Here is a 19,580-nt window from a genome sequence, read left to right as displayed (position 1 = left end):
GCAGTTAGGCCACTGGTCCTCAAACTTGATCTTGCATGGGAATCACCTGGAGGGCTTGTTAAAATACTGAAAGCCAACTACTGACTTTCTGCTGAGTGTCTGATTACATAGGTCTGGAGAGAACCTGAGAATTTGTTTTCTCATTTTCTTTCTTTGCAGTGCTGGGGATCATACCAATGGCCTCACACATGCTAGGCATACACTCTAGGCAACCAGCTATACCCCCAGTCCAGTATTTGCATTTCTTACATGCAAATGCTTAAAGTTTCTGCTTTAACACCCACACGCTCTGAGAATCATTGGTAAATAGAAAAAAGAACTTATAGGTTTAGGATACTGGGACCGTCCCTTAGTATCTGGTGACTTTGGGTAATTAATCTCTTTGAGTCTCAATTTCTTCACTTGCAAAATGGGAGTATTAATACCCACTTTGTGAGAGTTGTATCTGGCATACGGATTATCACTAATTATTATTATTACTGTTTAAAGTTTAGCTGCTTGTGTTGGCCTTTGGAACATGAATAGGGCTATAGTCAGCAGGGGTGGGCTGAGTGGGCTTGGAGAAAGTTTCTCTGGGGAACCCCAAAGCCAAAGTGGGCCATGAAGTCTGAAATCAGATGGGTTCAGAAGTCTCAGAGCAAGGAACTAACTCAGAAAGTGCTCATTTGGGTTGGGTATTGGGAGAGACTAGATACACTCTGTGGAAATTTCTGTATGGTAAACCCATGATTAACTTTGGACTCTGTGATGACAGTCTTTCCTGAGAGCTACTGACAAAGTATCTCTTGCAGGGGAGGTGGAAAATGCTTCCCAGATTTTTTCTTCTCTTTTCTTTTTCTTTTTTTCCCTCCAGTACTAGGGATTGAACACAGTAGTACTTTACCACTGAGCTAAATCTCCAGTGCCACCCACCCCCACACTTATTTTTTGAGACAGGGTTTCCCAAAAGTGCCTAGGCTGGGAATCCTCTAGCCTCAGCTGGGATTTTAGATATGCCTCACAGAAAATGCTTCCTAGAAAGAGCAAGCAGGCCTCCTGAGGTTTCCATTGCAGCCCCTCTGCCTTCCCATCCCTCCCCTGCACATTCTGCCTTCTTTTATTAGGGACAAACATTGTCACAAAGGGATCAGAGTTTGGATTCCTGTTCCCCAGCCTTGCTGAACTGTTTCCTGGGGTTAGCGGGCCCTAGTGGACAAACGAGGTACTGCAGACTTTCCCCAGGAGGCCTCTCCCTGAGTCCTGAGTGTTGCAGCTATAAGGCCCCAGTTTGCAACCTGGGGTGAGGGCTAGAGTCCTGCAGTGAGATTGTGCCCAGGAGTTGGAGGAGGCTTCTAGGTCAGTCAGGGATTATTACCAGAATAGAAGGCAAAAGACACCCCACCCTAACATTTATTAGAGACTGTTGATTTTTAAGGGCGAGATTGCTATGCTTGGCACAAGGAAGGCTGTAGTCAAACTGTCTGCATGTGACTTGCCCCAAACAGAAGGCCTCCGAGGTCTGGGTTTTTGCAGGTTTTGACCTGATGACCAGACTTAGTTATTCCTTCCTTGAGGCTCTCCATCAGGACTGCCACAGGCCTAGTCCAGGGTAGAAGGGGCTGCCCCTGGCCAGAGTTTTTAAGTCAAAGATTCACATCCCAAACACCACTCCTCCCACCAGGAAGCAATGTGCCTGAAACCCCACCCTTAAAGGTCCATTCTTTTGCCTTTTTTGAAAATTTTTCTAAGTATTTCTTTCAAATAAAAAATATAGTGCTGGGCTTGAGGTGCAGCTCAGTGGCTGTCACTTGCCTAGCATGTGTGAGGCTCTGAGTTCCATCCCCAGCACCAAAGAAAGACACATGGATGTGGAGATTAGTGCTATTATCATTCACCTTGCACCTAATGTGGGCAAGGTGCTGAGCTAGGCACCCTGGTGACCCAGGAATATGGAAGATGGGGTCCAAATAGTAAAGAAGGCATCCAGAAGGAACCACCAAGAGGCTTGAATGGCCAGTACAGTCTTTTTTTTTTTTTCCCCAAACAGGGCCTGGTAGTGCACTTATGGCTATGGGCTAGAAGGGATGGGAAGCTTCCCTCAGGGGGTTTAGGGAAGAAAGCCTTTAGGAGCAGGCCAGGAAGGGTAGGGTGTGTTCAGGGAGCAGTGAGTAATCTGGTGTGGCCTACCACTGCTCCTGGCATAGGCAGTGCCTTAAGGAAGGTTAACTGTCTGCCCTTTCCCTTGTGGGGAGGAGGAGCAGGAGAGCAAGAGAGGAGGATGGGGGTAGAGGGAAGAGGTCCGCAGCCCAGAAACAGAGACCCTGGAGTCCCTATGTGGGCTGGCTTGTGTAATCATTTCCCTTCCTGAGAGACTAGTGCAGCTGCATGGTGAGAGCTGGGGATCCAGGAAAGAGGCCTTCCAATAGGCAGGGAGAGGCATTCCTAAGACACTGGGGGTTGCTGAAAAGCTAAATGGTGCCTACATTGAAATTTTTGTTGGAATCACATTATTATGTATAATTAAAATGCACTAATAAAAATATGGAAAAAATATTTGGACTGGGATAGGCCATGAGTCAGAACGTATTATTTAGATATGTACCAGGTGCAGTAGTGCAGGCCATAAGTAATACCAGTAATTGGGGAAGCTGAGACAAGAGGATTGCAAGTTTGGGGCTAGCCTGGGCAACTTAGTAAGACCCTGTCTCAAAATAAAATGTAAAAACACTGGGGATGTGGCTCAGTGGTAGAACATCCCTGGGTTCTATCCCTAATACTGCCAAAAAATAAAATAAAATAAAATAAAATAAAATACCTATAGGCCCACAGGTGGGAATAGAGTCTTGAGTAGGTGAGATTTGTCTCTCATCTCATATTTAATACTTTATAGTTCTCAAAGCACATTCATTCACTTTATCTCATGGATCTTTTTTCCTTTCCTTTTTTTTTTTTTCTTTTTCTTTTTGTGATGCTGTGAATGATATCCAGGGCCTTCTGCATTCCAGGCAAATGCCTTACCACTCAGCAAACTACCAGTCCCTCATGGATCTAAGAAAACTTTGTGCTAAACAGGGCACATAGTTCCCCTTCACAGATGGAGAAGCTAAGGTCTGAGGGAGATGAAGTTATAAATTCAGTTTTATTTTAATCTGTTTATTTGTTTTATTTTTTGAGGTGCTGGGAATGGAACCCAAGGCCTTGAATACTCGGCAAGCATGCCACCACTGAGCTACACTCTAGCCCCTTTTTATTTTAACCATTGGACCCTTAAGGATGCTATTTTATTTTATTATGGTCCTGGGGATTGAACCCAGGGGTGCTTTACCACTGAGCTACATCCCCATTCCTATTTTTTTTATTTTGACACAGGGTCTCACTAAGTTGCTGAGAGTCTGACCAAATTGCTGAGGTTGGTCTTGAACTTGCAGTCCTCCTGCCTCAGCCTCCCAAACCCCTTGGATTACAGGCATGTGCTACCTCTTCCAGCTGTATATTTGTTTTTGTTTCATATTTGTGTTTTTAGATAACTTAAACATTCACATGCCTAGTGCAGAGGCGCATGTCTGTAATCCCAGGGACTTGGGAGGCTGAGGCAGGAGGATTGTGAGTTCAGTCAATCTCAGCAACTCAGTGAGGCCCTAAGCAACTCAGTGAGACCCTGTCTGTCTCTATGGTTAAGTACCCTGGGTTCAATCCTTGGTGTCAAAAATAAAAAATAAAAATTCACATGATTCAAAATTCAAAAAGAACAAGGCTAAAGGTGTAGCAAAGCACAACCCTAGCATCACAAAAGAAGAAAAAGTGAAAAAGAGATAAAAGTTCCTTTCTCAATCTTACTCTCCCAATTGCCTCAGTCCCCTGTTACTAGTTGGAAACCCAAGCCTTTTGCTTTTGAATCTAGCATACTTTCTGCCCAGTAGTACAGAGGGATTTGAGGATGCAGTCTCACTGCAGACTCTGGAAAGCCTCAAGCAAATTTCACTCAGGCAGAGAATTACACCTCCTCTGAGCAAGTGTACGAATGTACCCTCATAGGACTATGGCGTTGTCTTCCTTCATCTTAGGTCATGTATGTTTATCTTTAGATCTTAAACTCCATAGAGATCAGCAAAACTTCTTCAACTTCTGGGACACTGTAGAATAGGGGTCAAATTACAGGCTCTGGCACACAGAGAATGGGATTAAAAACTGCCGTGTCATCTTGGGCAAGTTACTTGGGGTCTCTGAGCCTCCCTTTCTCAACTAGGATGGTGATGCCTTCACCTACTTTACGGAACTGTTGTGAGGACTAGATAAGATGACTCATGTCCTGTGTTTAACCCTGTGCCAGGCACAAAGGCATGTATTCTATAAGCAGGAACACCAGTCCAGTGCATTAGAAGCCTCCTACATGTGTGCACAGTGGGGCAGACCCATTATCCCTCCAAATGGCATTCTGACGGAGCATTAGGGATCTTAGACACCTATTTAAAAGCAAATTGGCATCGAAGTTCACTCAAATCCATTTATCTGAACAGATTGCTCTTCCTGGGCTGGATCTGCCCTTTCTCTGGATGGTAAACCAGCTTTCTCAAAGCCTGGCTTCCCATCATCTCCTTTTTAGGGGAGACGTGGCTTTCCTGGGTGGCTGGTCATTTTGAAAACAACAGAAGGGCCACTGGCCCAGGTTCTCTCGGCCTGTTTTGTTTGTAGCCCTGAGTTTGAGCTGACCCACAGGAAGACTGCCATATGGCTTTTCTCAGGGCTGACAGGCATGACTCACTAAAAGGTCACCAATGCCCTACAGCTGCCGGGTCCAAAGTGACTCACTGACTCTGCCCTGGGCCTGGCCCCCAGCTGCCTCTCTCAGGGGATGCCCTCAACCCCTGAGACTCTCCTCAGAGGAGGGGGCTTCCCCATTCCTAGATCACTCTGCTGGAAAGAACCCAAGCCCTCAATCTCACAGCAAGAAAAGGAAGCCAGTGAGGGGAACCAGCTTTACATACGTAGCATGTAGCTTGTAGCAGAGCCGGGATTTGAACCAAATCGCCACCTCTGAGCCTTCTCAGGCTGGTCTTCCCCACAGGGTCTAGCTGCGACCACAGTCTTCAGATCTTCAACACACTGAGTACAGGATCCCATGGCTTTTCAGTAGAACAGTTACTTACCAACTTCCATGACGCTCTGGGACAACATCCCTGTAATCTTGTTTCCAAGAAAGGGCAGATTGAGCCATTGGAGCTCCTGGTCCCCAGTGACCATAATGTCAATAAACAATGTAAAAACTTATTTACTTTTCTGTTTAAAAGGCATTCCTTTCTTATCCAACTTTAGTTTTGTAAAGAAACAAAAATATGGGCCAGCAAGGATTAGGGATAAATAATTGTCGGGCAGAACAATGAAGCCATCCATGATTTCAAGGGATGGAATCCACACCTGCCTTGGGAGCTGGGATTTGGCAGAAGGGCCCTGGGTAACAGCAAAGTCTGAGCTGGAACGTACAGGGTGAGGAACAGGGAGGGAAATGATAGTGACTAGGGATGACCCAGAAGTGGCAAATGGGAAATACCATGGAGTGGTATTTCCATCCCACCCTGATTACCAAACCCATGTCCTTTTGTGGCCCCAGAGTTCCAGTTCCCCCACAGTCAGCCCCGCTCCAACTGTGTCAACCAGAAGCCCCACCTGGTGGCCTGGTGTTTGGGAGCCACTGGCTAGCAAGATTGTGACTGGTTACTTTTCCCAGATCTACAGTACTTCAAATAGGGGCTCTGGGAGCTCAGGGAAATGGGTCTCTGGCCCTGGGTCCTGCTGTCTTTGAGTGAAACTGAGGGGTCAAGTGCAAGACAGAATGAGCCAGAAGAGAAAGATTCTGAGAGACAGAGCGTCATTGAGAGACAGATTTCAGAATGAAAGAAAAAAAAAAAAAGAACAACTTGGTTTCTGTCTGTCCTTCTCGGGAGGAACAAAGTATCATTCAGTTTCTTCACAGTCTCCTCTCCTCCAGAGATGGGATTTTCCCCTCAGTTTATGGATGTGGAAACTAAGCACCGAGCCACAAACCCAGGGACAGAGCTGGGCCTGGAGGCCAGGAGGCTAGGCCCTCTGGCCCTGGCTCTGAGAGGCACCAGAAGCAGACAGAGGGCTTGTGGGTTTGAGATGAGAGGAGGCCTCTAGCCCGCCCAGTGCAAGATCTGGCAGACAGGCCCTGCAGGCTGCCCCTCAGCCCCAGGAGGAGGCCGGGGCCAGGGCCAGGGCCAGGGGAGGGCAGCAAGTGGGAGCCAGCAATTCCAAGTCCATGAAACATGAATGACTCACTCTGGGTGGCTCAGTTCCCTGGTCCAGCCCACATTCCCGGGCCTTTGTTCGCAACCAGCCTGGGCCTGGCCTTAAAGGGCCAGCTCCTCTGAAGGCAGAAGCAGAGACTACCTCTTTTATCCTGACCCCTGGTGGAGTTGCTTGCAGGTTCTGGGCATGGGTCGAAAGGAAGGCATCCTGCAGGATTTGAGTGTTTATCTAATCCAATCCTCAGGTTGCAAGGGAGGGCCCTCAGGTGATTTTACCCATCCCTGCCTCTGAGCTGGGTTGCCTCTAAACTGGCCCAGCAGGATTAAGACAACTTTTCCCCTGCTTTTTAATGATGTTACCACGAGGGGGCCCCTTTCAAAACAACTTCATCCAGGGTCTCACAGCCAGCCCCTTCTAACTGCCAGCTCCCAGACTGAAGGTCTTGCTGGATCCCCTCCCCCAAACTCCCTCCCTTTGAAGTCCTTCCACCTAACCTTGGCCCTACTTCAGTCTTGGTTCATTCTTTCAATATGTGTTTGCATGATGGTCCTGAGGATTTAACCAAGGGACACTACCACTGAACTAAATTCCCACTCCTTCTTTTGTTTGAAATATGTGTGTGTGTGTGTGTGTGTGTGTGTGTGTGTGTGTAGTTGTAGATGGACACAATATACAATACCTTTAATTAATTAATTAATTAATTAATTAATTAATTTTTATGTGGTGCTGAGGACCGAACCCAGTGCCTCACACTTGCTAGGCAAGTGCTCTACCATTGAGCCACAACTCCAGCCCCACAACCCTCCTTATTCCTTATTTTGAGACAGGATCTTGCTAAATTGCTCAGGCTGGTCTTGAATTTATGATCCTCCTGCTTCATTCTCCAGGGTCCCTTACATTACAGGTACGCACCTCTGCACCTAACAGTATTGGTTTATTCTTGAACTCTCTTTTGACACTCATGTCTGGTGGGTTTTAGGTTGACCTATTCAGACTTGGGTCCTATTCAGGCTCCTGTCCTGGGCCTCCCAGGAATCCAGGTTTCACACCAATCCTGTCCTGTCAGTGGATACCTGCGGACAGAAACTATCCTGCCACTGAGTGCCCAAGTAGCTTCTTTGGACCCTACACGCCACCATGTGGACATTCTGGAGAACTGGTGCCTTGGGATGATTAGAGGGGACAGGCACCCCATAGAGGTCATCACCACCTTAAGCAGACCCTGGAAAAGCACCCTCACTTAGAAGCACTCCAGAATCAGGACTTGTCAAAATAAATTTAGAGAGGCAAGGGAAAGGTCTTGAATTTAGGAGAGGAGGCTGAGGCCTGCACCTCCTCAACTCATTGTGAATCTCCACATCACTGTGAAGCTCTGGGCTCTCAAATAGATTCAACAGAAGTCGACCAGCTCTTAAAATTTTGCAGGGACTGGAGATGCAGTTCAGTGATAGAGGGCACTACACTGGCTTCCATCCCCTGTGGGTGAGGGAAAAAAAGAAAGAAAGAAAAGTGAAACATTTCTTTAGTCGCCCCCCCACCCAGGTCCCCATACTGGGAATTGAACCCAGGGTGCTCTGCCACTGAGATACATTTCCAGGCCTTGTTATTTTTTATTCTGAGACAGGATCTTGCTAAGTTGCTGAGGCTGGCTTCAAACTTGCACTTCTCCTGCTTCAGCATCTAAATCACTGGGATTAAAGATGTGCACCACCAAGCCTATGGCCAGCTTAGGATACTTTATGGACAGGCTTGGGAAGATCTCTCTGTTCCCAAGTACTCCCCTCCCCTCACCCTCTCTTCCCCTTTTTACCACCATTGAGTCAGTGCTGAAAACACTGCTAAAGTTTTGAGTTTAAGGTTTTGTCTACCTTTCATATGCAAATGTTCAGAGAAGGTGCCTTCCTTGATGCTAGATGGATCTATCAGATCTTTCTAACCAGGTTTGGAGTGAGAAGGCTATTGGACAAATCAGAGGGTAAGGTGGGAAGAGGAGGAGTGGATGTGGGTGTGCATGAAGCAGGGACTCTGAATGGCTCAGGGAGGGGAGAGGGCTGAACCAGAGACTCTCTTAGTGAGCAGAACGTGCTAGGACCACATGTTGTAAATGATCATTGTACTTTGTGAGGTACTGGTCCTGGGATCTCTGGCCCTAATCAACCAGACTGCTGGCCTCTTTCAAGCCCAGACTTGCCTGATGCTTACTTCCAAAGGCTCTGAATGAGGTGTGTGGCCTCCCAGGTCTGCACAGGTCCTTACCGCCATGCTATCCCCACCTCCTCCAACTCATAGCCCCCTGGCTGAAACCCAGACCCCAGAGAAGTCGAACAGAAAGGAGTGAGAGACAGGGAGCTATTCCATTCCCTTGTGTCTACAGCCCTGTTTCCTATTTCTCTAGGCTCTGGGCCTCAGTCTGATTTTGGCAGCTGTGAAAAATAACTGGCAACCAGGGCCTGGTATGAGTGGCCAGCAGCCCAGTGGGCCAGTGCTCACCAGGGACCTGGGGGTAGCAACAATGTTTTATCCCACCTTGAGGGTACTCAGTCCTGAGCACCACCTGAAGTGTATGGTCAAAGTGTATTAACTGAATGATGCCCACGGGTCTCCATTTTCATGTACTGAGGAAAAGTGTATAAATTACTCCGCTGGCCAAAGTGCACACTTCTGATTGCCCTCTGAGTGTCCCATCCTGCCCGGAAGTTGAGTACACACAAATTTTGATAATCTGATAATGTGAAACCCCAGTGCAGGGAACCACCGTAGGGAAGTGGGTCCCTTCGTGCTTGGATCCTCCAATGGGCACACGGAAACAGAGGCTCAAGGTGCACATGCTGCCAGCACTGATCCTGTCTGTCAGGGAAGGTGCTCCTTGTTAACATCCCGTGACCCACCACCTGCCTCGACTGTATCCTCCTGGCAAAGGGATTGATGGACCTGGAGTTTGAAAATGAACTTTGAAGGCAAACTTTAGGAGGACAGGGAGACAGGGGCCCCTTTCTGTTGATTTAGGAGAGATTTGGTTCAGTCTATAACTAGGTGTGTGGATTAGAGCTGGGTTGTTTTTTGCTGTTGTTGTTCTGTTTTGTTTTGTTTATTTGTTTGTTTTGTGGTACCTGAAATTGAACCCAGGGGTGCTCTATCACTGAGCTACATTCAAAGTCCTTGTTTTTATTTTTGAAACAGGGTCTAAGTGGCCAAGGCTAGTCTCCAACTTGTGATCCTCCTGCCTCAGTCTCCTGACTTGCTGGAATTACAGGAGTATGCCCAACCCAAAACAATTGTTAATTCTGATTCTGGGATTATACTATCAAAAAAGTTTGGAGATTGTTGCATTTCAGAACATTTTTAAAGTTCTTACAGTCCAAAGTTGTAGGCTTCTCCTCCCTCTTAACTTGCTCTGTAATAACCTGTTTAACAAAAAAGGGAAGTGCTTTGCTGTAGTCACACTGAATACAAGAAGCATCCAGACCCTCTGAACCTGCCCCATCCACCCATCCTTCCATCCACTAGACTGTCTGTCTGTGCATCCACCCCATAGGGCTCTATCCTGCTGTGATGACCTGCTGGGTTAGCTTCCCTACCTCCAAGCCATAACATCTTTCATAGTCCTCTTCCTCTCCCTTCTCATCACCAGCCACTTCAGTTCCCTGTTATATTCACCCTAAATCAAGAACATAACCTTTATTTATTTTATGCAGTGCTGGGGATCAACTCAGGGCCTTGCCATGCTAGGCAAGTGTTCTACCACTGAGTCATATCTCAAGCCCATAAGACCAAACCTTTAAATGAATCTCCTTGCCTCTGGTCCTTCCTGGCTCAATCTATCCCAAGCACCACTGCTAAATCAATCTCCCAAATGCTCTTAAGTGACTGCAGATGGCCTGCAGCATCCAGTGTGAATTTCTTGGCCCACCCCAGAGACCCTTACCATGTGCCCTGTGTTGCGATTCCATCCTTTGGAGTTAGAGGCTTCTTGTAAATAACAGCTTTATTTTATACTCCAAAACCAAATTTAATATAAATTACACTATAATGAACCCTAGCTAAAAATTATTTAAAACACTAAATTGGCTTGGGAGGCTGAGGTAGGAGGATCACAAGTTCAAGGACAGCCTGGGAAACTTAGCAAGGCCTTGTCTCAAAATAAATATAAAAATAAAAGAAGGACTGGGGATGTAGCACAGTGGTATAGCACCCCTGGGTTCAATTCCTAGTATTGAAAAAAAAAAAGTTTTTAACTAGTATGCACTAATTACTGGGTGTATATACACAAGCTTACATATGTGTATTCAGACAGCCTATGTTTAATGGCCAGTGTGTACCTGAACAGGGCTGAGACTCCAGGGTTCTTGGTTCAGGAGCTCAGTGGATCGAAAGGCACCTCATGTTTAATTCACTGAGCTACACACCATCCCTTGGGATTATGGCATCTATTCCATTTTACCCAAGCTTCAAATCACCTATTGCTGGATGCATCAAGGTGTGAGGGAAAGTGGTCCTCCGTGAAGTAGAAGTCACAACATAGCATTACTTTAGAGAGCAAAGATCTTTAAGTGTTCTGTAGTCTAATGTTTTACTTATTTTTGTGTGTATTTATTTATTTTGTGTTTATTTATTTATTCAGACAGTCTCACTATATTGTGCAGGATGATCTCAAACTTCTGGGCTCAAAAGATCCTATACCTCAGCCTCCTGAGGAGCTGGGACTGCAGGCCTGGGCCACTATGTCCAGCAGCCCTTTATTTTATTTTCAGGCCATAAACCATGCAGGTTCTCAACCTCCATGGTGAGGGCATTCCCACCTGCTTTGGGAAAGGAATTAAAATCTGTCTCCTCTTTGCAGTCTCTCCACTGCTTCCCTTCTGGAGTTTCCTAGGTAAGTCTGTGCTTTCTCCCTTACAGCCTAGGAACTCCAACCCCAGGAGGAACCAACCCATCAACCTGAACCATTACGCCACCAAGAAGAGCGTGGCAGAGAGCATGCTGGATGTGGCTCTCTTCATGTCCAATGCCACACGACTGAAAGCGGTGCTGGAACAGGGACCATCCTCTCATTACTACACGGCCCTTGTCACCCTCATCAGCATCTCTCTGCTCCTGCAGGTGGTCATCGGAATCCTCCTAGTCGTCATTGGTGAGGAGCTGGGAGTCAGTCAGGCTTTTTGCCTTGCTGTCCCCTGCTGGGGGAGAAGGCTCCTCCTTTGGCATATGCCAATGGAGTTCCCAATTTAGACACCTAGTGTTAGCCTGCTGCACCTACAAATGCACAAATAACTCCTGTACAGCGAGGACAGACATCTGTTCTATCCTGGTATCTCAGAAGATGGACATTCCACAATATCTGCCAAATGACTGTCCTAACTTGTGGCAGAGTTCCCTATAGTCTTTTTTTTTTTTTTTTTTTTTTGTAAACAAATGGGATACATGTTGGTTCTGTTTGTACATGGAGTAACAGCATACCATTGGCATAATCATACATTTACATAGGGTAATGATGGTTGATTCATTCTGTTATTTTTTTCTTCCCCCGACCCCTCCCACCCCTTTTCCCTCTATACAGTCCCTCCTTCCTCCATTCTTGCCTCCCTTCCACCCCCATTATGTGCCATCATCTGCTTATCAGTGAGATCATTCGTCTTTTGGATTTTTGAGATTGGCTTATCTTACTTAGCGTGATATTCTCCGATTTCATCCATTTGCCTGCAAATGCCATAATTTTATTATTCTTTATAGCTGAGTAATATTATATTGTACATATATATATATATATCTATATATATATATATGTACACACACCACAGTTTCTTTATCCATTCATCAATTGAAGGACATCTAGGTTGGTTCCAGTATGGCTATTGTGAATTGAGCAGCTATGAACATTGATGTGGCTGTATCTCTGTAGTATGCTGATTTTAAGTCCTTTGGGTATAGGCCGAGGAGTGGGATAGCTGGGTCAAATGGTGGGTCCATTCCAAGTTTTTTAAGGAATCTCCACACTGCTTTCCAGAATGGCTGCACTAATTTGCAGCCCCACCAGCAATGTATGAGTGTACCTTTTCCCCCACATCCTCTCCAACACCTATTGTTGCTTGTATTCTTGATAATTGCCATTCTAATTGGGGTGAGATGGAATCTTAGTGTGGTTTTGATTTGCATTTCTCTTATTACTAAAGATGGTGAACATTTTTTCATATGTTTGTTGATTGCTTGTAGATCTTCTTCTGTGAAGTGTCTGTTCATATCCTTAGCCCATTTGTTGGTTGGGTTATTTGTATTCTTCGTGTAGAGTTTTTTGAGTTCTTTATAGATTCTGGAAATTAGTGCTCTATCTGAAGTATGAGTGGCAAAGATATTCTCCTACTCTGTAGGCTCTCTCTTCACATTGCTGATAGTTTCCTTTGCTGAGAGAAAGCTATTTAGTTTGAATCTATTCCAGTTGTTGATTCTTGTTTTTATTTCTTGTGCTATGGGAGTCCTGTTAAGGAAGTCTGATCCTAAGCCAACAAGGTGAAGATTTGGACCTACTTTTTCTTCTATAAGATGCAAGGTGTCTGGTCTGATTTCGAGGTCCTTGATCCATTGTGAGTTGATTTTTGTGCATGGTGAGAGATATGGGTTTAGTTTCATTCTGTTGCATATGGATTTCCAGTTTCCCAGCACCATTTGTTGAAGAGGCTATCTTTTCTCCATTGCATATTTTTGGCACTTTTGTCTAGTATGAGAAAATCGTATTTATTTGGGTTTGTGTCCGTGTCCTCTATTCTGTACCATTGATCTACCTGTCTATTTTGGTGCCAATACCATGCCATTTTTGTTACTATTGCTTTGTAGTAAGTTGAAGTTCTGGTATTGCGATACCCCCTGCTTCATTCTTCCTGCTAAGGATTGTTTTAGCTATTCTGGGTTTCTTATTCTTCCAGATGAATTTCATGATTGCTTGCTCTATTTCTGTAAGGTACATCATTGGAATTTTAATTGGAATTGCATTGAATCTGTATAGTACTTTTGGTAGTATGGCCATTTTGACAATATTAATTCTTCCTATCCAAGAACATGGTAGATCTTTCCATCTTCTAAGGTCTTCCTCAGTTTCTTTCTTCAATGTTTTGTAGTTTTCATTGTAGAGATCTTTTACCTCTTTGGTTAGATCGATGCCCAAGTGTTTTATTTTTTTTTTGAGGCTATTGCAAATGGAGTTGTTTTCCTCATTTCCCTTTCAGATGTTTCGTTGCTTGTGTATAAAAATGCTTTAGATTTATGCGTGTTGATTTTATAGCCTGCTATTTTGCTGAATTCATTGATGAGGTCTAGAAGTTTTCTGGAGGAGGTTTTTGGATCCTCTAAATATAGAATCATGTCATCAGCATATAGTGACAGCTTAAGTTCCTCTTTTCCTATTCGTATCCCTTTAATTTCTTTAGTCTGCCTAAAATTGCTCTGGCTAGAGTTTTGAGGACAATGTTGAATAGAAGTGGTGAAAGAGGACATCCCTGTCTTGTTCCCATTTTTAAGGGAAATGGTTTCAGTTTTTCTCCATTAAGAATGATGTTGGCCATGGGCTTAACATAAATAGCCTTTACAATGTTCAGGTATGTTCCTACTATCCCTATTTTTTCTAGTGTTCTGAGCATGAAGGGGTGTTGTATTTGTCGAACGCTTTTTCTGCGTCAATTGAAATAACCATATGATTCTTATCCTTAAGTCTATTGACATGATGGATTAGGTTTATTGATTTACGGATGTTAAACCATCCTTGCATTCCAGGGATGAACCCCACTTAATCGTGGTGCACGATTTTCTTAATATGTTTTTGGATACGGTTTGCCAATATTTTGTTAAGGATCTTTGCATCTATATTCATCAAGGATATTGGTCTAAAATGTTCTTTCCTTGATGTGTCTTTTCCTGGTTTGTGTATGAGGGTAATAGCTTCATAGAATGAGTTTGGTAGGGTTCCCTCCTTTTCTATTTCCTGGAATACTTTGAGAAGTATTGGAATGAGTTCTTCTTTGAAGGTCTTGTAGAACTCAGCTGAGAATCCGTCTGGTCCTGGGCTTTTCTTTGATGGTAGGTTTTTAATGGCTTCTTCTATTTTATTGCTTGATATTGATCTGTTTAAATTGTGTATGTCCTCCTGGTTCAGTTTGGGAGGAGCATATGTCTCTAGAAATTTGTCAATGTCTTCAGTAGTTTCTATTTTGTTGGAATACAGATTTTCAAAGTAGCTTCTCATTATGCTCTGTATCTCAGTAGTGTCTGTCGTGATATTTCCTTTTCCATCACGAATTTTAGTAATTTGAGTCTTCTCTCTCCTTCTCTTTGTTAGTGTGGCTAAGGGTTTGTCTATTTTGTTTGCTTTCTCAAAGAACCAACTTTTTGTTTTGTCAATTTTTTTGAATTGTTTCTTTTGTTTCGATTTCATTGATTTCAGCTCTGATTTTAATTATTTCCTGTCTTCTACTACTTTTGCTGTTATTCTGTTCTTCTTTTTCTAGGGCTTTGAGCTGTAATGTTAGGTCATTTAGTTGTTGACTTTTCAGTCTTTTCTGGAATGCGCTCCATGCAATGAATTTTCCTCTTAGTACCGCTTTCATAGAGTTCCAGAGATTTTGATATGTTGTATCGTCATTCTCATTGACGTCTAAGAATTTTTTTATCTCCTCCCTGATGTTTTTTGTTATCCATGTTTCATTCAATAGCATATTATTTAATCTCCAGGTGTTGGAGTAATTTCTCTTTTTTATTTTGTCATTGATTTCTACTCTCAGTCCATTATGATCTGATAGAACACAAGGCAGTATCTCTATTTTTTTGCATTTTCTAAGGGGTGCTTTGTGGCATAACACATGGTCTATTTTGAGAAGGTTCCATGTGCTGCTGAGAGGAAAGTGAAACCACTCGTTGATGGATGGAATATTCTATATATGTCTATTAAGTCTAGGTTATTGATTGTGTTATTGAGTCTATGGTTTCTTTGGTTGGTTTTTGTTTGGAAGATCTATCTAGTGGTGACAGTGGTGCATTAAAGTCACCCAGAATTATTGTGTTGTGGTCTATGTGATTCCTGAAATTGAGAAGGATTTGTTTGATGTACAGGGATGCACAATTGTTTGGGGCATAAATATTTACTATCGTTATGTCTTCCTGATTTATGGTTCCCTTAAGCAGTATGAAATGTCCTTCTCTATCCCTTCTAACTTTGGCTTGAAGTCCACTTTATCTGATATAAGGATGGAAGCCCCTGCTTTTTACTGAGTCCATGTGCGTGGTAGGTTTTTTTCCCATCCTTTCACCTTTAGTCTGTGGATGTCTTTTTCTATGAGATGAGTCTCTTGCAGGCAGCATATTGTTGGGTCTTTCTTTTTAATCCATTCTTCCAGTCTATGTCTTTTGATTGATGAGTTTAGGCCATTAACGTTCAGGGTTATTATTGAGATATGATTTGTATTCCCAGTCATTTGGCTTATTTTTGGTTTTTAAGTTGGCTTGGTTTCTCATTTGAGTGGTTTTTCTCTAAGGTAGTTCTTCCCTTTGCTGACCTCCATTGTTGTTTTTCATTTCCTCCTCATGGAATATTTTGTTGAGAACCTTCTGTAGAGCAGACTTTCTATTTGTAAATTCTTTTAACTTTTGTTTATCTTGGAAGGATTTTATTTCATCTTCAAATCTGGAGGTTAGTTTTGCTGGGTATAGAATTCTTGGTTGGCAACCATGTTCTTTCAGAGCTTGAAATACGTTCTTCCAGGTCCTTCTAGCTTTTTTTAATTTTTTAATTTTATTTTATTTATTTATTTATTTTTGCGGTGCTGGGGATCAAACCCAGGGCTTTGTGCTTGCAAGGCAAGCACTCTACCGACTGAGCTATCTCCCCAGCCCCTCTTCTAGCTTTTAGAGTCTGGGTTGAGAAGTCGGCTGCTATCCGTATTGGTCTCCCCCTATATGTAATCTGATGCTTTTCTCTTGCAGCCTTGAAAATCCTATCTTTATTTTGAATGTTAGGTATTTTAATTATAATGTGCCTTGGTGTGGAACTTTTGTGATTTTGTGCATTTGGTGTTCTGTAGGCCTCTTGTATTTGATTTTTCATTTCATTCTTCAGGTTTGGGGAATTTCTGCTATTATTTCATTGAATAGGTTGTTGATTCCTTTGGTTTGTATCTCTGTACCTTCCTCAATCCCAATAATTCTTAAATTTGGTCTTTTCATGATGTCCCATAGTTCTTGAAGGTTCCATTTATGATTTCTTACCATCTTCTCTGTTTGGGCAACTTTATTTTCAAGATTAAATATTTGTTTTCATTGTCTGAGGTTCTGTCTTCCAAGTGGTCTAGTCTTTTGGCGATGCTTTCCATTGAGTTTTTTTTTCTTCTTTTTTTTTTTTATTGTAAACAAATGGGATAAATGTTGTTTCTCTGTTTGTACATGGTGTAAAGGCATACCATTTGTGTAATCATACATTTACATAGGGTAATGTTGTTTGATTCATTCTGTTATTTTTCCCTTCCCCCCCATCTCTCCCAACCCTCTTTTCCCTCTATACAGTCCTTCCTTCCTCCATTCTTGCCCCCCTCCCTAACCCTAACTCTAACCCTAACACTAACCCCTCCCACCCCCCATTATGTGTCATCATCCACTTATTAGCGATATTATTCGTCTTTTGGTTTTCTGAGATTGGCTTATCTCACTTAGCATGATATTCTCCAATTTCATCCATTTGCCTGCAAATGCCATAATTTTATCATTCTTTATGGCTGAGTAATATTCCATTCTATATATATACCAGTTTCTTTATCCATTCATCAATTGAAGGACATCTAGGTTGGTTCCACAATCTGGCTATTGTGAACCAAGCAGCTATGAACATTGATGTGGCTGTATCTCTGTAATATGCTGATTTTAAGTCCTTTGGGTATAGGCCAAGGAGTGGGATAGCTGGGTCAAATGGTGTTTCCATTCCAAGTTTTCTAAGGAGTCTCCACACTGCTTTCCAGAGTGGCTGCACTAATTTGCAGCCCCACCAGCAATGTATGAGTGTACCTTTCTCCCCACATCCTCGCCAACACCTGTTGTTGCTTGTATTCTTGATAATTGCCATTCTAATTGGGGTGAGATGGAATCTTAGTGTGGTTTTGATTTGCATTTCTCTTATTACTAGAGATGTTGAACATTTTTCCATATGTTTGTTCATTGCTTGTACATCTTCTACTGTGAAGTGTCTATTCATTTCCTTAGCCCATTTGTCGATTGGATTATTTGCATTCTTGGTGTAGAGTTTTTTGAGTTCTTTATAGATTCTGGAGATTAGTGCTCTATCTGAAGTATGATTGGCAAATATTTTCTCCACTCTGTAGGCTCTTTCTTTGCATTGCTGATAGTTTCCTTTGCTGAGAGAAAGCTTTTTAGTTTGAATCTATCCCAGTTATTGATTCTTGCTTTTATTTCTTCTGCTATGGGAGTCCTGTTGAGGAAGTCTGGTCCTAAGCCGACGTGTTGAAGCTCTGGACCTACTTTTTCTTCTATAAGATGCAAGGTCTCTGGTCTGATTCCGAGATCCTTAATCCATTTTGAGTTTAGTTTCGGCATGGTGAGAGATATGGGTTTAGTTTCATTCTGTTGCATATGGATTTCCAATTCTCCCAGCACCATTTGTTGAAGAGGCTATCTTTTCTCCATTGCATATTTTTGGCCCCTTTGTCTAGTATGAGAAAATTGTATTTATTTGGGTTTGTGTCCGTGTCCTCTATTCTGTACCATTGATCCACCTTTCTATTTGGTACAATACCATGCCGTTTTTGTTACTATTGCTTTGTAGTAGAGTTGAAGATCTGGTATTGCGATACCCCCTGCTTCACTCTTTCTGCCAAGGATTGCTTTAGCTATTCTGGGTTTTTCATTCTTCCAGATGAATTTCATAATTGCTTGCTCTATTTCTGTAAGGTAAGTCATTGGGATTTTAATTGGGATTGCATTGAATCTGTATAGCACTTTTGGTAGTATGGCCATTTTGACAATATTAATTCTTCCATTCCAAGAACATGGGAGACCTTTCCATCTTCTAAGGTTTTCTTTAATTTCTTTCTTTAGTGTTCTGTAGTTCTCATTGTAGAGGTCTTTCACCTCTTTTGTGAGATTGATTCCCAAGTATTTTATTTTTTTCGATGCTATTGTGAATGGGGTAGTTTTCCTAATTTCTCTTTCTGAAGATTTATCACTTACGTATAAAATGCCTTAGATTTATGTGCATTGATCTTATATCCCGCTACTTTACTGAATTCACTTATGAGATCTAAAAGTTTTCTGGTGGAATTTCCCAGTTCCTCTAAGTATACAATCATATCATCAGCAAATAGGGATAGTTTGAGTTCTTCTTTTCCTATTCGTATCCTTTAATTTCTTTGGTCTGTCTAATTGCTCTGGCTAGAGTTTCAAGGACGTTATTGAAGAGAAGTGGTGAAAGAGGGCATCCCTGCCTTGTTCCAGTTTTAAGGGGGAATGCTTTCAGTTTTTCATCATTTAGAATGATATTAGCCATGGGCTTAGCATAGATGCCCTTTACAATGTTAAGGAATGTTCCCACTATCCCTATTTTCTCTAGTGTTTTGAGCATGAAGGGGTGCTGTATTTTATCAAATGCTTTTCTGCATCTATTGAAATAATCATGTGATTCTTGACTTTAAGTCTATTGATATGGTGAATTACATTTATTGATTTCCTGATGTTGAACCAACTTTGCATCCCTGGGATGAAACCCACTTGATCATGGTGCACTATCATTTTAATATGTTTTTGAATGCGATTTGCTAAAATTTTGTTGAGATTTTTGCATCAATGTTCATTAAGGATATTGGTCTGAAATTTTCTTTCCTCGATGTGTCTCTGTCTGGCTTAGGTATCAGGGTAAATTGGCTTCATAGAATGAGTTTGGGAGGGTTCCCTCCTTTTCTATTTCATGGAATACTTTGAGAAGTATTGGAATGAGCTCTTCTTTAAAGGTTTGTAGAACTCGGCTGAGAACCCATCTGGTCCTGGACTTTTCTTTGTTGGTAGGCTTTTGATGACTTCTTCTATTTCATTACTTGAAATTGGTCTATTTAAATTGTGTATGTCCTCCTCGTTCAGTTTTAGGCAATTCATATGTCTCTAGAAACCTGCTGATGTCTTCGAAATTTTCTATTTTGTTGGAGTATAGATTTTCAAAATAGCTTCTAATTATGTTTTGTATTTCAGTCGTGTCTGTTGTGATATTTCCTTGTCATTCCGAATTTAGTGAATGGGTTTTCTCTTCGTCTTCTCTTTGTTAGTGTGGCTAAAGGTTTATCAATTTTGTTTATTTTTTC

General features: G+C 42.7%; 1 protein-coding gene across 1 annotated transcript in view; it reads left to right on the top strand.

The window, feature by feature from the left end:
- Ninj2 (ninjurin 2) overlaps positions 1-19,580 on the top strand; it is a 104,202-nt gene that overhangs the window by 78,690 nt on the left and 5,932 nt on the right. The window contains 1 exon segment of the mRNA XM_047548083.1: positions 11,146-11,377. Within this exon segment, the coding sequence (XP_047404039.1) occupies positions 11,146-11,377 (232 nt within the window).

Source organism: Sciurus carolinensis, chromosome 4, assembly GCF_902686445.1.
Source record: "Sciurus carolinensis chromosome 4, mSciCar1.2, whole genome shotgun sequence".
Taxonomy (NCBI): Eukaryota; Metazoa; Chordata; class Mammalia; order Rodentia; family Sciuridae; genus Sciurus; species Sciurus carolinensis.
Note: the sequence above shows the minus strand (reverse complement) of the source record. Positions and strands in the feature narration are given on the sequence as shown.